At 53.9% G+C, this 21,789-nt stretch overlaps 1 protein-coding gene across 4 annotated transcripts in view; it reads right to left on the reverse strand.

Annotated features, from left to right (window-relative positions):
- Positions 1–1,002: 1,002 nt before the first annotated feature.
- Positions 1,003–21,789, reverse strand: part of SH3BP4 (SH3 domain binding protein 4) — a 92,008-nt gene continuing 71,221 nt past the window's right edge. For all 4 annotated transcript variants that reach the window (XM_067740152.1, XM_067740153.1, XM_067740154.1 and 1 more), the window contains 4 exons: positions 21,448–21,695; positions 14,311–16,658; positions 4,320–4,508; positions 1,003–3,043 (listed from right to left, as the gene is read on the reverse strand). In XM_067740152.1, coding sequence (XP_067596253.1) covers positions 2,819–3,043; positions 4,320–4,508; positions 14,311–16,658; positions 21,448–21,565 — 2,880 coding nt within the window. In that variant the 5' untranslated portion in view covers positions 21,566–21,695 and the 3' untranslated portion in view covers positions 1,003–2,818. The remainder of the gene's footprint in view (positions 3,044–4,319; positions 4,509–14,310; positions 16,659–21,447; positions 21,696–21,789) is intronic.

The following is a 21,789-nucleotide window of genomic DNA, read 5'->3' on the forward strand; positions in this document are numbered from 1 at the left end:
TTATTTGGAAATAGTGTCTTTGTAGAAGTAATCAAGTTAAGATGAGGTCACACTCAATTCAGGTGGGCCCTCATCCATGACTGGGGTCCTTAAGAAAAGAGAGGTTTGGATGCAGACACAGGGCAGACGGCCAAGCGATGCCTTGATCTTGGATTTCTGGCCATCGGAACCTCAAGAAAATAAATTTGTTATTTTACGCCACCCGGTATGTGGCACTTTGAGACAGCAGCTCTGGATTAAAACCTCCACTTCTGCCACTGGCCGTGCAAGTCAGTCAACTGCAAAATGGGTGTCAGGATACGGCTGGCGGGGCTGGAACTGAGAAGCACGGAGGATACAGGTCCACCCCGAGGTTCTTGCTTGTACAACACGCCCCAGGCCCATGGTGGGGAGGAGGTGAGCCTTTTGTGGTCCCTGTACTCTCTCGGTGCTGCAGACACCCTGTTCCCCAGGTCTGGCCTGGCCTTGGGCTCACTGGTGCCTACTCAGCCTTTGGCCTTGGATTCAAGTTACTTCTCAAGGGGGCTCTCCTTAGCCCTACTCCTCCCTGCCACCTGCAGGTGGGGCTGGTCTCCATCAGTTGTCCCCCTACCCTCATCCTGTTCTCTCCCTGGGCTTGGTGAGCGCAGGGCCCGTGGGAGTCCGGCCTGTTGTAACCTGATGAAGATGCCCGGCCCTGCCCGGCCCTCAGCTGTGGATTTTGGGTTTGGGATTGGCCAGTTCCAGGTACCCAGGACCAAGAAAAAGGAAAGCCACCCACTTGAACCCTTTGGGTGCTCTAGGCAACACTGATTCCCATTAGTTAGTTGATGACTGAGATCCCTATATTTCAAGAACAATTAAATCAATAGCAAGAAAACAGATACCCACTAAACCAACTGTCACACTGTCACCTAGGGGAGACCGGGTTGGGACGGAGCCATGGTTCTATGCACAGACACTTACGCTAGGTTTTGTGTTTTATTAAAAGTCTGGGTGCGTACGGAAAAAAAACACACACACTTATGTTAAAATATCCAAAGAAAATTTACTGCAACTTTCGTAGAATTGAATTTGTGCTACAAGACATGTTGCATAGGAAACTATTTAAAGCCCCTGAGGAAAAAAATCTCAGTATTTAAGGTGCGACTGGTTTTGTTTCTTCTTTGGGGAAGAGTGAGAGACGCTCTCTGGGAAGACTGAAGGCAGAGAGTGAAGAACCAGTACGTAAGGTGATTTCGTGTGATGATTTGGGGGAATTGTGTATCTTGGTTCTTGCAGCATAAAACGTGTAGTGTTTTTTTTTTATTGTTGTTTTCTAGTCAGTTGGCCTTCCGTATTTGAATCAATAGATATATAAGAATGTTTTAGCCCAGTAAGGGATTTACATTGATTATACTAAGTAATTAGCATGTTTCCAGAAAGCAGATTTAGAGAATGAGAGGCCAGAACCCCAGATGGCCCAGTATCACTCACGTAAGCACAGCACATATCCTGGCCCCTTCCTGGGGATCAGCTCTATTGATCTGCCAGTATTTCTTCCTCCCTGTCCCTCACTCCCTTCCGAGATGCACGCACAACACAACTGTAGAATTCAGCGCAAGTTGATCTCCGACCATCAAGGTTATCAATGCAACAGTCCGCCAAGTCCCAGATTTTATGTGGGAAACATTTTCAGACGACATTCATCCGGCACAGATAATCTTCATATTGTTTAAAAAAAAGAGATTCCTCTATGCTATTTATTTCCAAAGAGAGACGGGCACACCAGGAGGGGAGAGGGGTTACGTTTTAGGTGGAATGAAGTAGAGAGTTTGGCAAATGGCAGCAGGAACCTCTGGACATCAGCGTAGGGTGTGCTTGTGGTGACGTTTTCTTCGTGCCCAGAGGAGAGGCTTCGAGCTCTGCAGCGAGCACTCCCCTGTCCCCGGGGAGAAGCAGGACCTCTCAGAGCTGCAGGGGCTGCCTCTCTCCACGTGGCGTATCTCTTTTTTTGGATTAAGGGCGCACAGGCAGGGGCCATAGAGAATGCCACCTGCCCGCCGCCTTCTCATCTCAAGCGCACCCAATCGCTCCTGCTGGATTTCACTCCTCCTGCTAAAGCTCAAAAACGCTTCCCCTGTGCTGTGACCGTTCCTCTACTGCAACACGAGGCCACGGTACAGAAGGTAATAAAAATCACAGGGAATCGCAGGCCTAGGACAGCCTCAGGGAGAAGGCGCACGGACCACACTCATTGACTGAAACACCACGTTTCCTATTTGATTTCTTTCTTTTTTACAAGTACAGAGGCAAAAAGGTCCAACATCTGAACGAGTGTCTTTCCGTGCTAAGTGTTGAAATGCAAAGAGAATCCGGCGATCAGAAATGCCCCCATGACCCTTAAATACATATATACATCTGTAACATAATTTAAAAAGGTCTTTATAGAACATAAAAACCTCAACAGTATCTGCCCCTATGAAGTATTTTCTTTTTCTTTTTTTTTTTTTACCTTTATGGTCCATTAAAAAATTAGATACCACCTTTCTCATATGCCCCCCCCCATACTTTAAAAAAAAGTTATTTAAATTTATACTTAACAAATAGAAAGCTATTTGATTGGCAACAACCTGCAGCAGAAATTCCCTCCAGGTCTCTCCCGTGACAGAGGAGGCGGGTGGAACATCGCGTGTGCTCGGTCCTGGGTGTGGGTCCAGCCAGGAGGGACCCTGGGTCTGTCTGAGCTGACCTTCCCTCCCTCCCCAGTTCTAAGTGCCCGCCTGGGCATCCGGGGCAGACAGAGGGCACGCACCCCGGGGCAGCCCTCTGGGAGGGCGTCAGAAGGTCGCAGACCCATTCAAATCACGAGGTCGTCGTGGTCCACGGGACTGAAAGCGGCCGCTCGCAGGATGTCCAGGGAGTTGACCATGATCAGGGTCCCTGTGAGGTGTTTCCAGCGCTTGGTGATGGGGTTTTTCATCTTATCCAGGCCAGTGTGCAGCTCCTGGATGACATCCCGGTAGCTGTCCCCGACCTGGTGGCTCCAGGTGAGTAGAAAGTCGTACGCAGGCTTCCACATGGCCTGGGTAGTGGAGTTGTCCAAAACCAAAAGAGAGAGAAAAGATTAGGGGACACTGAGAGACTGGGTCCTAGAACCTCTCCTAGTACCAGTGTCTCTGTTCATCACTGACACAACTTTTTTTTTTCCAGTATGCGGGCCTCTCACTGTTGTGGCCTCTCCCGTTGCGGAGCACAGGCTCCGGACGCGCAGGCTCAGCGGCCATGGCTCACGGGCCCAGCCGCTCCGCGGCATGTGGGATCCTCCTGGCCCGGGGCACGAACCCGCATCCCCTGCGTTGGCAGGCGGACTCTCAACCACTGCGCCACCAGGGAAGCCCCACTGATGCTACTTTTTAAAAGTTTATTTATTTTATTTTATTTATTTTTGTTTTGCGATACGCGGGCCTCTCACTGCTGTGGCCTCTCCCGCTGCGGAGCACAGGCTCCGGACGTGCAGGCTCAGCGGCCATGGCTCACGGGCCCAGCTGCTCTGCGGCATGTGGGATCCTGCCGGACGTGGGCACGAACCCGCGTCCCCTGCATTGGCAGGCGGACCCTCAACCACTGCGCCACCAGGGAAGCCCCCTGATGCTACTTTTTAAAGAGTGAAATGAACCCAAAGAAGCCGCCTCCGTCCCGGGCCAGCACATTTCAGAGGGAAGAACCACATGCCTTGTGTGAGAGCAGGTGTTTAGTACCAAGCAGTGACCGCACAGATAGAAAGGTTTCTCTCTCCTTCCAACCTCCCGCAGCACTTTCCGTTTATTTAGAAACTCCTCACATCCATCAAGGATGCCCTTATTCTTGGGACTCCAGCTTCCGAGGTCCTGCAAGCCTGACCGTCTTTCCAGAAACTTAAAGTGACCACCACTAGACAAGTGAGAAAACAAAGACTCCCTGAGCAGGAACCCAACCAGCCTTGGCCGAAGCTGACAGCGTCCCAGGTATGCATTTCACACCGTGTGGGGTGGAGCCCCAACCAGAACTGATCACGAAGGGCTCCGTCAAGCACCATCGGGCGGAAGGTAATTTAAGATCAGGACCAGGGACGGATGGGCAGCTCCGAGGATGCTGTTCCAATGCCCCACTTGACGGGATAGTGGCCTTGCCGCCGCCAGGGCCCGGGCTCACAACTAAGGATCCCGGGAAGGATGAGACTTGCTCCCGCTCGGCGAGAGCCTGCTATGTGCCCAGCACCTGCCTTCACGTTTTACCTATGTTGTCCTCGTAAAAACGCTGTACAGTAGACATGGTCCTCACTGCATTTTACAGGTGGAGGGAAGGGCAGCCCCACTCACCTCGCTGTCCACCACCCCATTCCTGTCCCGGTGGGGAGACTCGTATGCGTCCATCTGCTGCTTGGACACCTTGGCGAGCTTCTCGGCCAGCTCCCTCCAGCGCTGGGCCACCTCGACCGCCGTGGTCAGAAGCACGAAGTCCTGGATGAGTCTGACCACCAGGCCCTGGCAGTCCATCTTCAGTAAGGCCTAAGGAGGAAGGAGCAGGCATGAGGCAAGACACAGGGCAGGCTCTGGTTTCACGGGAAGCCTGCACCGCAGAGACCACGAGCCAGCACCCTCAACACTGCAAGGCCTGAGCGCCAGCACTGCCGGGACTCCCAGGTGCAGGAAAAACCATGATCTGTGGGAGGTACTGGGTCCCCCGCCCACAAATTCTCGTCCTCCTGGAACCTCCCAACGTGACCGAATGTCAAAGTAGGGATCTTTGCAGATGTAATTAGCTAACATGAGGCCCCATTGGACTAGGGTGGGTCCCTCGTCCAATGACTGGTGTCCTCATAAAGAGAGAAACAGACATGCAGAGACAGAGAGAAGCAGTCCACGTAAAGATGGAGGGAGACATGGGGTGATGCAGCCACGTCACTGGAGCCACCAGGAGCTGGGAGAGGGGCACGGGCCAGACCCCCTCAGAGCCTCCAGGAGGAGCCAGCCCTGCCGACACCTCCAGACCTGTCACAGGATAAACCTCTGCGGCTCAGAGCCTCCCAGCTTGCGGTACTTGGTCGCAGCAGCCCCGGGACGCTGACAGGCAGGGTGAGTGGGATGACAGCTGTTCATCTGTTCCCTCCCCGACTGGGGCACCTGGAGAGGTGATGCCCTTTGCCCAGACAGCCAGCTCGGCATGGCCTGGGGCTCAGGGCAGGACAAGCTGACGTCTGCAGGTGGGGAGCCCCAACGGGCAGGAGAGGTGCAGGTGAGGGCTCAGACCCAGGCCCCTCACGTTCTCGAGACACACGAAGGCCTCGCGTGGGGGGGAGGCTAACAGGACCATCAAGAAAGTCTCCAGGATTGATGGGACTGTTCCCTCGGCAAAGCTGCGAGAGCCTTCTAGTGTCTCTAGGATGGGGATCACTAACTATGGAGGGACAGGGGCTCAGGAGGGAAACAAACGCCCGTCAGCCAGGAAGGAGGCAACGGCCAGAGCCTTGCCCAAGTCCCGGCACAGCCCGAGCAGCACAGGGCCACCTTGGACTCGATCTCCCATCCAGGAAAGGGGCTGGTCAGTCAGGTGGGCTTCCAGCACAGCGCTCGACGTCCTGCGGGTTCTGAGTGGCCCCAGGCTGGAGGCTGTGTCACATTAGCATTTCTGGCTCAAGGAAACAAAGCCACATAAGCAGCACAGACCCGCAGCCCTCCTGTCCGCACGCATCACCCCAAGCTACTAGCTGCACGGACGGCTGCTGCGTGTTGGGCTGCGGGTCCGGTGAGAGCCGGTACAGTGAGTGTGCAGCTTTGGGCGGCCAGGATGGAGCCCCAGGCAGGGGGAGAAGGCGCGGTGAGAACCAGACCCTCATCTGCAGAGCCTCTGCCGTCCAGCACATCCTCGGGCTACAGCCTGACACCTGCAGAAGCGGACGTCGAGGATGCAACCAAAGAGATGCTGCTACCAGTCACCGGGCCCGGCCTTCTTTCTGTCCCTCTATGCTCTGTCCAAGCACCTGACGTCACTTCAAGGCTCCGAAGAGAAAGTGTTAAAAACAGCAACTGACCAAGCAGCAAGGCCCTCCCCAGCTGAGCCAAACGCACGGCTCACGCGCTCCCTCCAACATCCCGTGAGGACGCAGGCGGCCTGGCGTCTGCACAGCATCAGTCTGCGGGGCTGCTACTTGAAAGAACGCCGCTATTTCTGAGTATTCTCACCTGTGTTTTATGTTTATTTGGGGGGAACTTAACAAATGAAGAAATGGTGACTTTTGGGGGAGTCCCTGAATGCAGAGGCTGATGCCCCAGCATCTCAATCTTTGCCTTTAAAACATAGGATCAATCTGAGGCCGTCCTGGGTCCGAGGGGGCCATAAAGGTGGGAAGGCAGAAGGGAGCTTGAGGACCACATGGTCCTTTTCTGATTTTTGTTTTTGATTTTAAATAAACTACCTTCATTGAGTTTTTCCAGTGAGCCGGGTGCAGGGCACATCTACCTCTCAGAACCCCCATGAAGGGAAGCCAAGCTCACCCCAATTTGCAGGTAAAATCGGAGGGAAAGGGAGGGGCTCCCATACCTGGTGAGGGGCTCCAGGCAGCCTGTCCCCAGCTGCTACCCACCATGTGGGTTGCACGGTGTCTGTTTTATAGACCCCGAAGAGGCTGAGTGGCTTGTCCAGGGTCCCACAGCTCGAGGGCACAGAAGTGGAGGCAGGCCCAGACCTCCCGGCGCTCAGGCCAATGGCCTTTCCAACTGTGTGGGCACCGCGTGACATCAGGAACCGAGCACGAGGCGTCATCTCAACGATTTACAGACTTCAGAAAATGGTCTCTGAACTTTGGTATCTTCAAGTGAAATTGTTTGAAAGAACTTAAATGTTTACTAGATTTGTGCTGCGGAAGATGTGAAGAGTATACAGGGGTGTGTGTGTGGTATGGGGGAGACGTGTGATAAACTGGTAGAATTCTGGATTGAAATTCTTTTGCCTGAATAAAAAACAACAACAAGGTCCTACTTATAGCACAGGGAACTACATTCAATATCCTGTGATAAACCATAACAGAAAAGAATATGAAAGCAATGTATATATATGCATAACCGAGCCCCTTTGCTGTACAGCAGAAATTAACACAACAATGTAATTCAACTCTACTTAAACAAATTAAAAAAAAAAAGTTTAAAAAAAATTCTTTTGGCGTGGTGTGGTTTGAGCCCAGACACACAGGAGAGGCAGGGTGCCCTCCAGCCACGCCTGGTGTCCTGAGAAGGTGTCTGGCCAACCTCCCGTGACAATGGTCCCACCCAGGCTTCCTGACAGTGTCCCAGCAGTGTCTGTGTGCTCAGTTACCAGGCTCCGCAGGTGGCCTTGTTTTCTAGGTAACAGAACACTTCAGAGTCACCTGCTTCTGATTCGGGTATCCCTGGCGGGGGCGATCAAAGCTGCTCTCTCCCAGGACACTGGGTGCAGGCACAAAGGTCCTGAGAAACTCAAACCCTCTCTCTGGCCCCGAGCGGTCACAGCTGGGGCAGAGCGCTGCCCACACCACCGCCAAGGGGTAGTTCATGCCTTTTTTTTGTCTGAACGGCACATTCTGGGTGCCCACCAAGTCTCAGCAATAGAAAATTTCTCAGGGGCAGGGATACGGTGCTGGAACCTTTTCCCTGTAGCATCCTCTTTGATTTCTGCACACACACCGGTATACACAGGTGATACCAGAAATAAAGCACAAGGCTGGTTCCAGCTGGACTCTCGCGAGCTGGAGTGACCCATGACTTAAGTCAGGGTGGCCAAGTCTGTTCCAAGGGCAAGACAGGACCTATTTTTGGCTTTGTGGGCATGGCGTCTCTGCCTCAGCCCCTCGACTCTGCCAGTGGGGCGTGAGAACAGCACGACAACACTTGAACGAGTGGGCAGGGCTGCGTTCCAGTAGAATTTCATTTACAAAAGCAGGTGGCCCGCGGGCCAGTGTGTCAATCCCTGTTTGAAGAGACATTCTTATGAAAATACAACAAAACATCACTTTGCTGTATGTTCACTTCACCCCAGCCGTGCTCCCATTCCTGAGATGCTGAAACACCAGAAGGGCAGTCACCATGGCAACCCTGCTCCTCCCTGTAGTAGCAGCCTTGGGCTGTGGGACCACCTGGCAGGAAGTCCCCAGGAACCTCCCTAAGTGCACAGCAGGTAGTTAACTGTGTCCTCTTCTGAAGGATAAAGAGATTTTGCTCCTGATTCAGAGAATCCCTCCACACTGTCCTCTCCAGCCCTAGCTCTCCCCGATCTCAATCCCCCCTTATTTCCATTAGTTTTCAAGGTTCTCAGTGTTGATTTCACCCCGCACCTCACTCCTAAAGCAACCACCCACCTTGACTTATATCCTACAGTAACTTTCCCTTTTTCAGAGAAACTTCTCTGAGAGCCCAGACAATCCATCCATCCTTCCTTCCTTCCTTCCTTCCTTCCTTCCTTCCTTCCTTCCTTCCTTCCCTCCCTCCCTCCCTCCCGGCCAGAAGGACAGACACTGTGCCTCTCGTAATCCCCAAAGTTGGGAATAATCTCTTACACTGAAAGCGTGTTGTTGAACAAAAATACTTCCAGTTCAAGGAGAGCTGGGTTCCTCAGGGTTCTGTCTGCCACCCTCCACACACACACACACACGAGATGGCCATCACCCAAATCCACGCAGCTCTACAGCACGAGCCAAATCCTCCTCTCTCCTCAGTGCTGAGTGTTGTCATTAAGTCCTGGTACAAACACATAGCAATGTCTTCTGCTTGGGCTTTCGACCACGCTCAGAAAACCCTTCCCCAAACCCACAAAGTGTATGAGAAGCAACATTAATGCCCTAAAAACAGAGGAACGTACTCTGTCGTTTCTTGCCTTCATGAAACAAAACAAAAACCGACATCGAAACCCAAGGCTCAGAGAGGGGAGGAGAGTTATACACACACCAGCAGGGCTATTCAGTCTGGTCGCTGCAGTGATAGCTCTTGACACCAGCAGGGCTGTTAAGGCATCCCCTGTCATTCTCAGGCCTTGCACGCCCCGAAGTGACACCCACTGCCACGCGCCAACGCTGGCTCCTCCTGTCTCGGGAGGGCTCCTACAGCTCGCAGAACGTTGTCACGGAACGGACAGGGACAAGCGTGCAGAGCCACGGGGCCGGGACCCGGCTTGGAGCAGAGCTGGTAATGGTGAGACCAGGCACCGCTGCCCTACCGGAGACCGAGGACCAGAGCACCTGCCCGGCTGCGGGGCGCGCAGGCTCCACGCAGACACAGAGCCGCTTGTACATGCTCTCCGAGCGTGTACAGGATGCAGAATATGGACAGCGCAGGGCAAACTCCGGGGACTGAGGAATATCGGCAGTGTCTACACTGCAGACCACTAACACGGGCCGCCTCTGGGAGACGGGCCGGGCACTTCTGCTGCTGGCCCTCAGGACAGGCAAACAGCACCGCAGAAAGCAGCATCTGCTGTTTTCACAAACAGAAAAGTCAATGAGGATGATCTTCATTCCGGAAAAAAGCAAAACCCGGGGTGAGCCACGGCAGCGGGGCCGACCCCAGGACCCCAGGGGTTCTGACGGTCAGTACGCGTGCACGTGGCCTGGGAACTGCCGCAACCCAGACCCAGGGCCGTCGGCCATCCAATCCCCACCCGCCAGGGCAGGATGCAAGAACACCCCGGGCTACGGCACAGGGCGCCCTCTTGCTAAGGTCGGCCAGGTCTGAAGGCAGATGTGGGTAAAAGCCAAGGGATCCAGGCACAAGCGTGTGAGGGGCTCCCCGCCTCGCAGCACTTCCGTTTGACCTGTACTTTCCATCTCTGACCTCTGCTAAAAATGACCCGCCCACTCATTGCCTTAACAAGAGGAGAATCCAGGGGTGTGTGTGAAAATTAGATCCTCCACTGCCAGGTGTCCCGGTATTCTGAAAGAATGACACTCAGAGGGTGTGTGGGGGGGAGGGGGAGACTGGCTGTCACCTGAGTGGCTCTGAGACTAGAAGGCAGCAAGGAGCAACACACCTGGGTAGATCCCCAAGGAGCAGGGACACACCTGGATCCCCAAGGAGCAGGGACACACCTGGATCCCCAAGGGGCAGGGACACACCTGGATCCCCAAGGAGAAGGACACACCTGGATCCCCAAGGAGCAGGGACACACCTGGATCTCCAAGGAGCAGGACACACCTGGATCCCCAAGGGGCAGGGACACACCTGGATCCCCAAGGAGCAGGGACACACCTGGATCCCCAAGGAGCAGGACATACCTGGATCCCCAAGGGGCAGGGACACACCTGGATCCCCAAGGCGCAGGGACACACCTGGATCCCCAAGGCGCAGGGACACACCTGGATCCACCTGGCTCCCCTTCACGTCCCCTAAACACTTAACACCCCCCTCCCCAATGCCCACAGAATAAAGCACAAGCATTATCCAGCCCAGGTGGCTGCGTGCCTCCCTCCCATCCCCCCATGTATCATCATCTTGATTCAACCCAGCCTCCGGCCTCTCCCAGCCTCTGGTTCTACCCCATCCCGTTCCTCTGCACCCTTGGCCCTTGCCCATACTGTACTTTCAACCCGACAGCCCCTCCCTGTTGGATGGGATTCTGCACACCCCTCCCTCAGTCAGGGGGGATGTTTGCCTTTCCCTGGTCCACCCATGCCAAGGGGATCTTTTCTTCGGGGCCCATTACGAGTCTGTCTTGCACTCCTGTGGTTGTTCACTCGGCATCTCCCTCAGGGGAAGGCCCAGCACCCAGCACCCGCACTGAGCACACAGTAGGCACCCAAGAAATGCTGAATGAGTTTGGGGCACAGACACCTGCCTGGCTGGCGGCGACGGCTCTTCCGAGCTCCGTCAGAAGCTGCAGCCTTACACCCGTCACCCGTTCTCGCTGTGCCCATTCCAACCCACAAGTCCCCCCAGCTAAGAGATCCCCAGGGGTTCATTCAATGACCTCTAATGCCTGGGGACTCTGGGAGCCCTGTCCACCCTGGTCACTCTTTGGGGTCAGCCCAGCATCATGCCTCCCCCCATTTTCATTATAGTCGGGGGGGCATCATCGGTGTTGGATGGCCATCCTCTGTCACAGACATGCATGGCTTCTACTGGAGAGCTGGGCGGACCGGGGACAGAGGGGCATTTTCCACGGTGGTCACACCATGCGGGTGAGCAACGCAGCAGAGGCACAGCAGGAGGTCACACGGGTACATAAGGTGCCCCTGGACCAGCTCTGAGATTGAAAACATGCACTAAAACAACAGAAAGAGGGGACGGAACCAGAGCACAGGAACATGTCTGACCTCACGAGACTGCGTCCAGATCAGATTCTTAGCCTGCATCCGTTCATTCATTCACTCATTCATTCACTCATCAACCATCTGGTTGTTTCCTATGGGCCAGCATCCCTTCCCTCGTGGAGTTCATATCCAGTTAGGGTAATGACAAGAACCATGAATACAAGTAAACAAGACCGTTTCGGATTCGAGAAAGCACCATGAAGACAATGCTACAGTAACACAGACGGTCAGTGACCCAGAGACACAAGGTTGCTTTATCCAGGGTTGCAGGAAAGGTCTGACAAGAGGACATTTGAGCTGGAATCTGAAGGACGATAAAAAGCCACGACGTGAAACTGGGGGAAGAGAATTCCAGGCAGAGGGAACAGCACGTGCAAAGGCCTGGGGCAGGGCAGCTGGGTGTGTCCAAGATACAGAGAAAAGGCCAGAGTGGCCGGTGTGCAGGGGCAGGGAGGGGCCCCCGGGCTGTGATAGGCGGCGCTGGGTCTTACAGGGCCTGTGGGGCAGAGGAAGGGGCTGGACCTTGTGCTGAGAGCAGTGGAGGGAGGGACAACTCAGTTCTTGATTCTTTCTTCCTTCCCATCTCCCCGCAAATTTACCATCCAAAACCTTCACCCCTTCTAATTCGTTCAATCACTGCTTCCAAACCAAGGAGCCATACTAAACAGAAAACTACCTTCAGAACGAGAGCGGTGGGGAAGAGGTGGTCTGGCTGCGACACGGCCGGAGCGGGGGCGGGTTAGATCAGTGGCTGAGGCCCCAGGAAGCCCGAGTGCTCAGTGGTTTGTTACGTCCCTGGAAAAAAAACACCTGGTTTCCAGTGACTCCTGAGACATGCTGGGATAAATCAGCCTGTGGTTTCTAGAAGTCTGGCCAACCATTCAAATCTGCCAGCCCACAAGATGAAGAGATAGGAGAGGGGGTGGTGGGGTGGGGGGTGGGGGGGGGAATGCTGCAAAACCGGTTTCACTTCTGTACCGCAAATCTAACCTGTCTCAGGGCCACGTTCCTGCCAAGGTCAAGGTTCATTTCCTCCTCTCTGGGAGTCCTGGTGGCTGTGGGCCTGGCGGGGGGTGGGGGTGGGGGGAGGGGGGGCAGGGAGATGGTCTTGGACGCACACAGACCCCCGTCCTCACACACAGTAACCCAAGGAAGCCACCTGAAAAACCTGCTCTCAGGGAAAGTTCTCCAAGTTGAATAAAACAAGATGGAAAGAAATGAGCAGGAAATGGAAGTGAGAGCCGCCTCTGTGCCGCCCAGGTTGAGGCATCCTGCACCTCTGCCGGTTGCAGGTGAGCATCTTCTAGCTGTGACGAAGGAACGGTCGATACCCTTTATGTTCCATGAATGCACATCATTCCACCATCCACGGAGGATCCCGGCTGGACGCTCACCCCGGCCCGCTGTGCGAGGTCCATCGCGAGGGCACCGGGCAGCTTGGGCTGCAAGCAAGCTCCGGGAATCGATCTCACAGGTGGGCCAGCGAGGCGAGCCCCTGAGGGGAGGGTCCTGGGTCCCAGCTGTGCAGGAGCCCCATCCAGCGCAGGGGTAGCCTCCTCTGCTGCCCATCCCTACCCCCGCCTCACCCCTCCCCATTGCCATGACAGCCGGCTTCCTCCCCACCTCCCCCAGCTGGAGCTGCCATCGCGACCCGTCAGCGACGGATGCCCCCAACGACCCCCTGGATGCCACCTCCAGTTCCCGTCTCCCTCCTCCGGGCAACGTCAGGTTCTCGCCTTGCTCCACGCATCTGGCACTTTCTAGTATCTTGGGGCCACCGACAAGGGGTCTTTCTTCATGCCCCGATCCCTTGCCGGACTGCAATGCATACTCCCTGCAGCAGGGGCCATGCCACCGTGGACCGTATTCCCTTCTGTCCCCCCAGCCCCACGGGGCAGTCCAGGACGTGCATGCAGTGATGACCCTCGGCTGTACACCTCTGCCCACGCGTGCATCCTCACTCACGCAGACACGCCTGGCCCATCCGTTCCAACAGGCATTCACTCAGGATGGCAAGTGCTGGGGGGAAGGAGGGGAGTTGAAGCGGCAGAAGTTCAGGGGCGCTGGGAGTCACACCTCACAGAGATAAGGAGGCGAAAAGGACTGTGTGGGGTCGGAGGAACATGAGAGAAGAGCCTGTGACTGAGGCCCGGGGGTTTCCCGTGGGAACAAAAACTAGGGGCGTGTCCACATCACGAGGACCAGGGAGAGACCCGAGTCGGCTTCTATCACAGAAAGAAGTCGACAGAGAATGTCCGGCACAGATCTGACTAGGGATGCCCAGAGGACATTAGGCTTCTCCCAGGTATAACTCCTCCAAGGCCACCACAGCCGAACTGTGGTGAACAGTTAAGAGTGGACTACCTGAGGGCGTCATGACCGGCGCAGAGCCCAAGCCTGTTGGAGGCCGTGATCGGGTCCAGAAAGCTTCCCATTTGGCTTGCGGGCCGGCTGTGCCCAGCAGTGGGACTCCCCCCTCTTTACTTCTTAGGGTCCAAGTTCCCAGTTGTGCTGGCAAAACAGCGGCCGTCCTCACCCCAACTCCAACACACGCAAGAAGGAGGAAGAGGAAATGACACAGAGAGAGGGAAGAAACTTCAAGTAAGGCCTGGAGAGAAAATCTCACAACAAGATAAAGTCAGACTTTGGGGCGAGTCACAGGTCCCGCTGGGAATCTGATGAAAGGATGGATCTTGTCCCAAGAGATCTAAACAGGGGCAGGTGGCGCACAGGGTCCCCCCTTGCGTCCCCAACCGGGCAGGCAGAGATGCATGCCGGACCTCCAGAGGAGCTCACAAATCCAGCAGGAGGAGACCTGGACGACCCTCGCCGCAGTGGCTCCGAGCTGTTTGGGGGCCCCTACCGGTCCCACGTCAATGCCTATCCCCAGCCGTGTGTGAGTTTCAGGGAGCAGAACGGGGGCCCAGACCCCGGCCCACTGACTCCCGACACCACACCCGTTCGCACACGCGCAAGGGCAAGGCTGAGGCTGGACCGAGCCCCATCCTCTAGGAACCCAAGCCCCACCGGGCACTTACCATCATGAGCTCCTTCTGGAAGGATTTCCGGTCTTTGTTCTCCGTGCTGTTGCAGTCCTCCTTCAGCTTCTCCAGGACGGACGCCACCCGCTCGGGCTCGCTGTCCAGCTCGGCCCGGCAGAAGAAGGTGAGCGGCAGGTTCCCGTAGCCCAGGGCGTCGGCGAAGGAACGCCAGCTGCTGATGTTCTCCATGAGCAGCGTGCGGACGGAGGCGTAGATGTAGGTGAGGAACTTGCACGGGCGCAGGATCTGTTCCAGCAGCAGCGACGTGCTCAGCTCGGGCCCGGAGAGGAGGCTGGGCCGCGCCTTGCCCACCACCAGCACGTTCTTGGCGTGCACGAGGCCGACCCTGCCCTGGTGGTAGCCGATGTACCACTCCTTGGTCCACAGCTGCCCCTTCAGCCGGATCTTCTCCTCGCTGAGCAGGGCGATGGCGTCCCCCTTCTTGTACTCCAGCAGGTAGTGGTTCTTGCTCTGCCGCACCACCGTCTTGAGTAACTTGCCGAACTTGAGGCTGGACACAGGGCGGTCCTGAAAAGTCGGGTACTTGGTGGTGGCAGCAAACGGGGACAGGATGATCTTCCCGACCTCGTTCTTCTTGAGGAACCGTCTCTGCCCGGATGGCTTGACGGCACTTTTCGGGGGTGGCTGTGGGGTCTGGACGCAAAACTGGGTCAGGATGGCCTCCTGGTCGTCTTTCACCTGGACCCGCAAGGTGAAGTCGGAGAGCTCGCTGGCGTTGTGGCAGCTGATGGAGAAGATGAGGCGGCTTACCTTGCCCAGCTTCACCTGGAAGCCTCTCACGGCCTTGGCCTGCTCGCTGGCTTTGACCTCGTAGTTGGTCATGTTGGAAAACATGCAGACTCGGAGATCCTGGGGCCTGGACAAGACGAACTGGTGCTTGCCCCAGAGCTGCAGTGCCACTGGGGCCGGGCTCGGGGCCTGGCGGGTGACCTCGCTGACCAGTAGGGTCTTGGGGGCACAATCATGCCCGAAAATGGTCACCACCGTCTTGAAGGATGGGTGGATGTGTTTGGGGCCATAGAGACCCACGGTGACTTTCTTATTGATGAAGTCCCAGACCGTGGAAGGGTAGAGGATGTTCGGGCCGTGGGCAACGATGGCCAGGTACATACAGGGCTCCAGGTCGTCCAGCTGGGCCTGGACCGTGTCCCCATAGCTGTAGGTGTGTGGGATGGGGACATAGGGCCCCTCCTTTGAGTCGCTCCTCAGGCACTGGAGGCCCACTGTGCTTTTGCTGAAAATGTCACTTTTCACCTCAGCTGAAACCTTCATCTCCAAGACGATGTGGGTTTTCACCTCCAGGGTGCTCAGCTTCACCTCCAGCACCGGGCTGATGCAGCTGCACCTGTCGCTGTTGAGCTCCAGCGGGGGGTCCAGCAGAGCCTTCATGGAGATCTGCTGCGTCTCCCCTGGAGCCACGTGGCCTTCGGGCACGTGGATGCTGATGCTGGTGTCGGGAAGCTGCACGGCGCCCCCCGAACTCTCCAGCTTGCACACGATGTTCGTCTCCACCGCTTGGGTCTGGCCCCAGCCGGGACTTTGGCCCAGCAAGTCCAGGTCGTGGCAAGACCGGGCCAGCTTCCGGTGGCTCAGCCAGGCAGCCCGGAAGTCCTCCCGGCTCTGGAACTGCTCGGGGGCCGGCGATTTCAAGCCCGTGAAAAACCCCGAGGATGCGGGAGTGTCGGACTTGGCTTGGAGGACGGAGAGTTCCGAGAGGCTGTAGGAACGCTTGCTCCGGAAGAAAGGGTTGTCCCGCCTGACCGTCGGCTCCGCGTGAAGGCGGCTGGTGGCCGGCAGCTCGTCGAAGATGTTGGTTGTCGCTGAGCTGGACTCAGTGAACGAAGATGTGCCCGTATCAAAGAGCAGCAAGTCCACGGTGCTTTGGGGAGTCGGTAGGTCCACGCTGGGCAGCGCTGGCACATTCCCATTGAGAAACGGGTTTGTCTGGACACCGTTCCAGAAAGGATTATTACTGTAGGTTTTGCTCGACTCCCTCCTGTCATCTGTCCATCCTCCGAGCAAATCTAACTCCTTGGCTACTTCGTCCGGGCTGTCTGGAAGATTGTCGATCATCCCACTGTCACTTAAGGTGGAGTTCCGGTAGTTTAAGGGCTGCACGTAAGAGGAAGGGATGTAGCCCATCTCCGTGGTGTTGTGTGCGTACCACCACTCCCCGCCTGACGTATCCAGGACGTAGAGGTGGTCGCCCTTGGAGAACTTGAGGGTGGTGAAGTTGGTTGGGCAGTAGTCCTTGATGGCGATCACTTCCTTTGCATTTCCAAAGGGCGTGGGATTGTCTACTAGCAAGGCACTGGGAGAAGGCACTGCGTAAACACAAAGAACAGGAGGTGAGGGCGGGCCCTCAGGGCGAGGCAGAGCATCGTCAAAACCAGGGAGAAGAGAGGTCTGGAAAACCATCACTCCCGACAGGGAGACAACGTGTCCGGCAAGGAAACGACAGAAACAAACCAAAGTAAAATCTGGTGGGCGATTCACCTGACAGACAGCCTAAATCGAGCGTTGTCTCCCCAGATTCTATCACATCCCAACGCACGGTCTGAGTCAGGTGGAAAGGCCACAGAGAGTCTCTCCACCATCCACAGAAACATGAATCAGCATAATGGGATTATCAATTATGTCCCAGGTTTTAAACATCTCATTTTGACCCAACTTTTCTTTACTGTTACTAACTTACCGGGACTGCTGCTAGGTCGAAAGAGAAGCTGAATGTGATTTACTTAGAAAACACAGTGATGCTGCGTTAAGTGACCCACTGCATGTAACCAGGGACTGGAAAAGACCTGCAACAGAATCTCTCGATGTCTAAGAGCTGATTCCATGTCCTGCCTTCAGCATAAAATACATAAACCAAGCGGAAGGTTCCCTTGACTATCAGGCCCGTTTCCTAGTTTCCAAGTTGAACCCATTCTTCATCAAACTGTTTATATGAAATAAGATTTTTGAGGTTGGTCTCTTTCAACCTCTTTTTTTTTTTTTCTTCTGTATGCAGGCCTCTCACTGCTGTGGCCTCTCCCGTTGCGGAGCACAGGCTCCGGATGCGCAGGCTCAGCGGCCATGGCTCACGGGCCCAGCCGCTCCACGGCATGGGGGATCTTCCCGGACCGGGGCACGAACCCGTGTCCCCTGCATCGGCAGGCGGACTCTCAACCGCTGCGCCACCAGGGAAGCCCTATTTCAACCTCTTTTAAACGATCATTCAGAACAACATGGAAATGGTCTCTCTGTTACCCCTTGAAAATCAAAGGTTTAGGTCTGGTTGTAATTCACATTCTTTTTGAACAACTCTTTAAGCAATCTGAAAAATGCCAACACTTTAAACAGCGACTCAAGCTAATTTATGGTTCTTGGCGTTCAACTGCGTGTTACCAAGGTAGACAGCAATTGGAACAGCAAAAAAAAAAAAAAAAAAAAAAAAGTCATCTAAACAAGTAGGGTGTGTTTTGAAAAATAACAGATAATTAGAAATCTAAGTGTTTTCTCTCCCTCCCATACATAACAAAGTACATATACTCAGAGGATGAAGAAACTTCTTTCTGATGGAAATAAGCCCATATATTTCTCTCCAACCGCCCCATCCCAACTGTCCCTTGTTTTACAGTGTTTGCTGCCTTCCTGTAACAAACAAATGAAAGTAAACTTTTTTTAATTGCTTATGTAAACAAGCAAAGAAAGGACTACATTTTTAGTGGAACAACACCTACATCTTGTCTAATATATGATTAAGTCAACAGACATCCTATTCTACCAAATTGGTCCTCCTCCCCCCAAAAAAATCATTTGCCAGTTTCCTTTTCCTTTAAAAGGAAACAATGAGGGGACTTCCCTGGTGGTCCAGTGGTTAAGACTTGGCCTTCTAATGCAGAGGTTGTGCGTTTGACCCCTGGTGGGGTAGCTAAGATCCCCCCCCCCCACAAAACCCAAAACATAAAACAGAAGCAATATTGTAACAAATTCAAGAAACACTTAAAAAAATAAAAAAGGTCCACATTAAAAAAAGATCTTTAAAATTCAATAAAAGGAAATAATGAAAATTAAATTGCACGTCCTCAGCAAAGTCTCAGGCAATAGAGTAGGAAGCTTCTATTTATTTACACGAACTAAATTACAGAGATATGCTTCTTAGCAGGGTGTGAACCTGGGCCTCGAAGGCTGTCACCTACCACCCTGTCTGGGGTGTCGGGGAGAAGCTGGTACTGGGATCACCAGACCTGGGATTTGAATCCACACCCTTAGCAGCGGTGTGATCTCTGGAGCCTGACATTCTTCACGGTGGATGAACCAACCACCTTCCCTCGACGGGCTCTGGCAAGGATTAAGCAAGACGATGGTGATGACGTGATTAGCACAGCGATGCTTAGTACAAGGTAAAGACTCACACAATGTTATGTTTAAAGAGACATCTCCGGCCCCCTCCTAATTTAATTTTTCTCCACAGCATTGGTCATGAACCAATATAAAATGTACCATACACATCTGTGTTGGTTTTGCCGGGGAGGGCGCCATTGCCCCACTAGGGGGTAGGCTCTGTTCAGGTATGTTTTGCTCGCAGTGGTGTCCTTGGAACAGGGCCTGTGTCACGTAGCAGGTGCCCAATAAACACCCGTGGAATGAATGCTCATCCTGTGCGCTTACAACAGAGACGCCATATCCGTGTCACTGGGACAAGGTGTTGTCCAAAGGCTAAGTTAGAATCCCCCTGGGCTGTGCCCTTCTGCTATAAAATCACACTTGACCCTGAAGGGGGGCAGTGACTAAGAACAGCCAAGTCAGAGATAATGGCTTCGAGGGGAGGTGGCAGAAGGCAGATGGGTCAGCTGGGGTCAGGGGATAATATAAGATTCCCCCCCCCCACTTTGTTTTCCAGTCACAGGCTCCAGTTTCCTGGACACATCTCATGAAAATGTCACGTCAAAATTAAAACCAAATGAAAGTCAAAGAAAGCTGGCCAGCTACTAAAATCTTGTTAGAATTCCTCAAAAGTTATATCCCTATTGTGTTCCTCCAGAATAGTTCCCTTACAGTAATATTTTTTAAATTAAAAACCAAAGCTATTAGGCAGGCTGTGTACATAACCTGAGAAAACGTATCAGTGCCAATGATCACTTTAGTCTTCTTACCAGACCAGAGAATAAAACTGGTTTTACTCAAAATTGCAAGCACTCTCCTTAGGAGAGGAGCAGTAATAGATATGTCACTCAAGGATGAGGCTTGTCTGATGGGAGACGGCGCCCCTTCCTGTTGGGCCCCCCGTGGGAGTGGACCGCGGCGTGAGCTCCCTTCCAAGACCAGCCCTCTGTCAGACAAGGGCCGCACAGACATCTGGGGTGTACACAAGGCTGGGGCTTCCGGCCAATCAAATGCAGGAAAATCCGTATCGAATTCCATCTTAATGAATTCTGAGAGTGTTGCCAGATTCCCAGGTACCTTGATTTTAATACAAGAAAAATATGCCTGGGTGTCAGGAGGTTCAGTTCGCTGAATAATACATTTCCTACCCTCTGCCTCGGGTCTTATGCAGGAAAAACACTCATTAGGGCAGAAGATTCTGCAGCAGATATTCTGGTTGGAACAGATTCCCACCTTGAAGCCGTTTCTACCGTCGGCACGTGTGGGGAGCAGCTGGGCCGAAATGCTGCCTGGGCCACAGCCTGCCCCTCGGCAGTGGAGTCAGGGGGTCTCTCTCCCCCCCTCTGACCCCCCCCCAAGCTAACCAGCCCCTCCTCAGCCTTCCTCCCCCAGCTGCAGTGTTCTTTGAGGAATGACAGCTCCTCCTAGATCAACATCATCATCTTTTAAAATCCAGCTCTCTGCCCCTCGTTTCAAAATCCCAGCCCAAACGGCATGACTTGAGCTCCCAGTTTCCCACTTCAACCATGACTAGCTGGGTTACAAAGTAAGAAAACAATGCCCGTCACCAGACTGCGAAAAACAAACGGCGCGATTATTCACAGCAACACCCAGCAGGTCCGCTGCTCTTATTAATAAAACCTCATGATTCCCTTGCTAGGCTTTTGTTTAAAAGAACATTTTAAGCGATGCTCAGGGCCACAAGCCTAAAGGACAGACAGGAAAGAAGGGGAAGTTGAGGATAACTGGAAGAGAGGAGAAGAAGGGCAGAAGCAGGCACGGTATGATTTCAGTACATCGGGGTCGTGCATCATGATTTTATCTGGGAGGCAGCAGATTAGCTCCGGAAATATTTATTTAGCACCGATTTTGTGCCAGGGGCTAACGATACAAAGGTAAAGCGAAAGCTCTTGCCGTTGAGCTGTCTGTGGGCAGCGCAATGGATCATTTCAACAGAATTCGGTGAACGCGGTGGGAAAGTCAACTGACGGTGGTGATGGTGATGAGGGTGACGAAGTACAAGATGCCAGGAAGCTCAGGGGAGACACTGACCGTGGCCAGTGAGGGCAGGATGGACTCTAGAAGGAAAATGACCCGCTGGCATCCACCTCGGTGTCCAAAAGATAGGCTTTATCACCAGCCCAGTTTTACGCGGCTGTTAGGGAAACCCCGGGGCCACCTCTAAACCAGGGGTTGGCAAACTCTGGCCCCCGGGCCAAATTCAGCCGGCCGTTTCTGTAAAGTTCCGCTGGAACACAGCCATGCCCGTGACTGCTTTCTCGTTACAATCTCGGAGTTGAATAGCTGTGACAGAGGCCGTAGGGCCTACACAGATTCAAGTATTCACTCTCTGACCTTCTGCAGAGAAAGCGTGCTGACCCCTGTCCCCGGACCCCCTTTTATTCTGCAGTGGCTCTCAGGACCTCATCGACTTAGTACGCTCTCCTTCCCCCTACTTTTGTACGCCACCAAGCTCTTACCTTAATGTCACCAAAACTCATGGAAAGAGAAACAAAGTCTGCATTAACAAGAAGTTTCATTACAAAGAGGAAAATTCAAAACAACCTCCCAACCCATCAAAACAAAACAAGTGGGTATTGTTCCAGGGCTGAATTCATAACGTGATGAAGTTTAGAGAGCTAAGATTTAATTCTCTGAACGTGAACTTGGCAGCCTGTAAGTAGAGGAGTCCTTGGGTCTTAGAGCTCTTGCAAACCCCAGCCAGTGCTATTCCCAGGAGCTCACCTTTGACATCATTAAAGCTTGTTTCTGAAAACCCTTCACTCAGGTCAATCAAGGTCCCCTCGGACTTGCACCGCGGGAGGCCGCTGGAGTTGGCAGCTCGGATGCGCTGAGCTGCCATCTTGAAACTCTCTTGCCGGGTGAACGGCTAAGGTTTCATATTTCCCCTCCAGTTATTCCAGCAATTGCTGAAGCTTCTGTCTCAGGCAACCATGCTGCGCTACGGCATCAGCTCTGCAACGTGCTTCTTCCTGTGAGCAGGGGAAGAAGAAAGGAATTTCCCTTGAGCAAGTGAAACACGGTTAAAGAGTAAACTGATGGCAAGTGGGAATCCTCTTTCTTGCA

Source organism: Pseudorca crassidens, chromosome 6 (assembly GCF_039906515.1).
Source record: "Pseudorca crassidens isolate mPseCra1 chromosome 6, mPseCra1.hap1, whole genome shotgun sequence".
NCBI classification, from domain to species: domain Eukaryota; kingdom Metazoa; phylum Chordata; class Mammalia; order Artiodactyla; family Delphinidae; genus Pseudorca; species Pseudorca crassidens.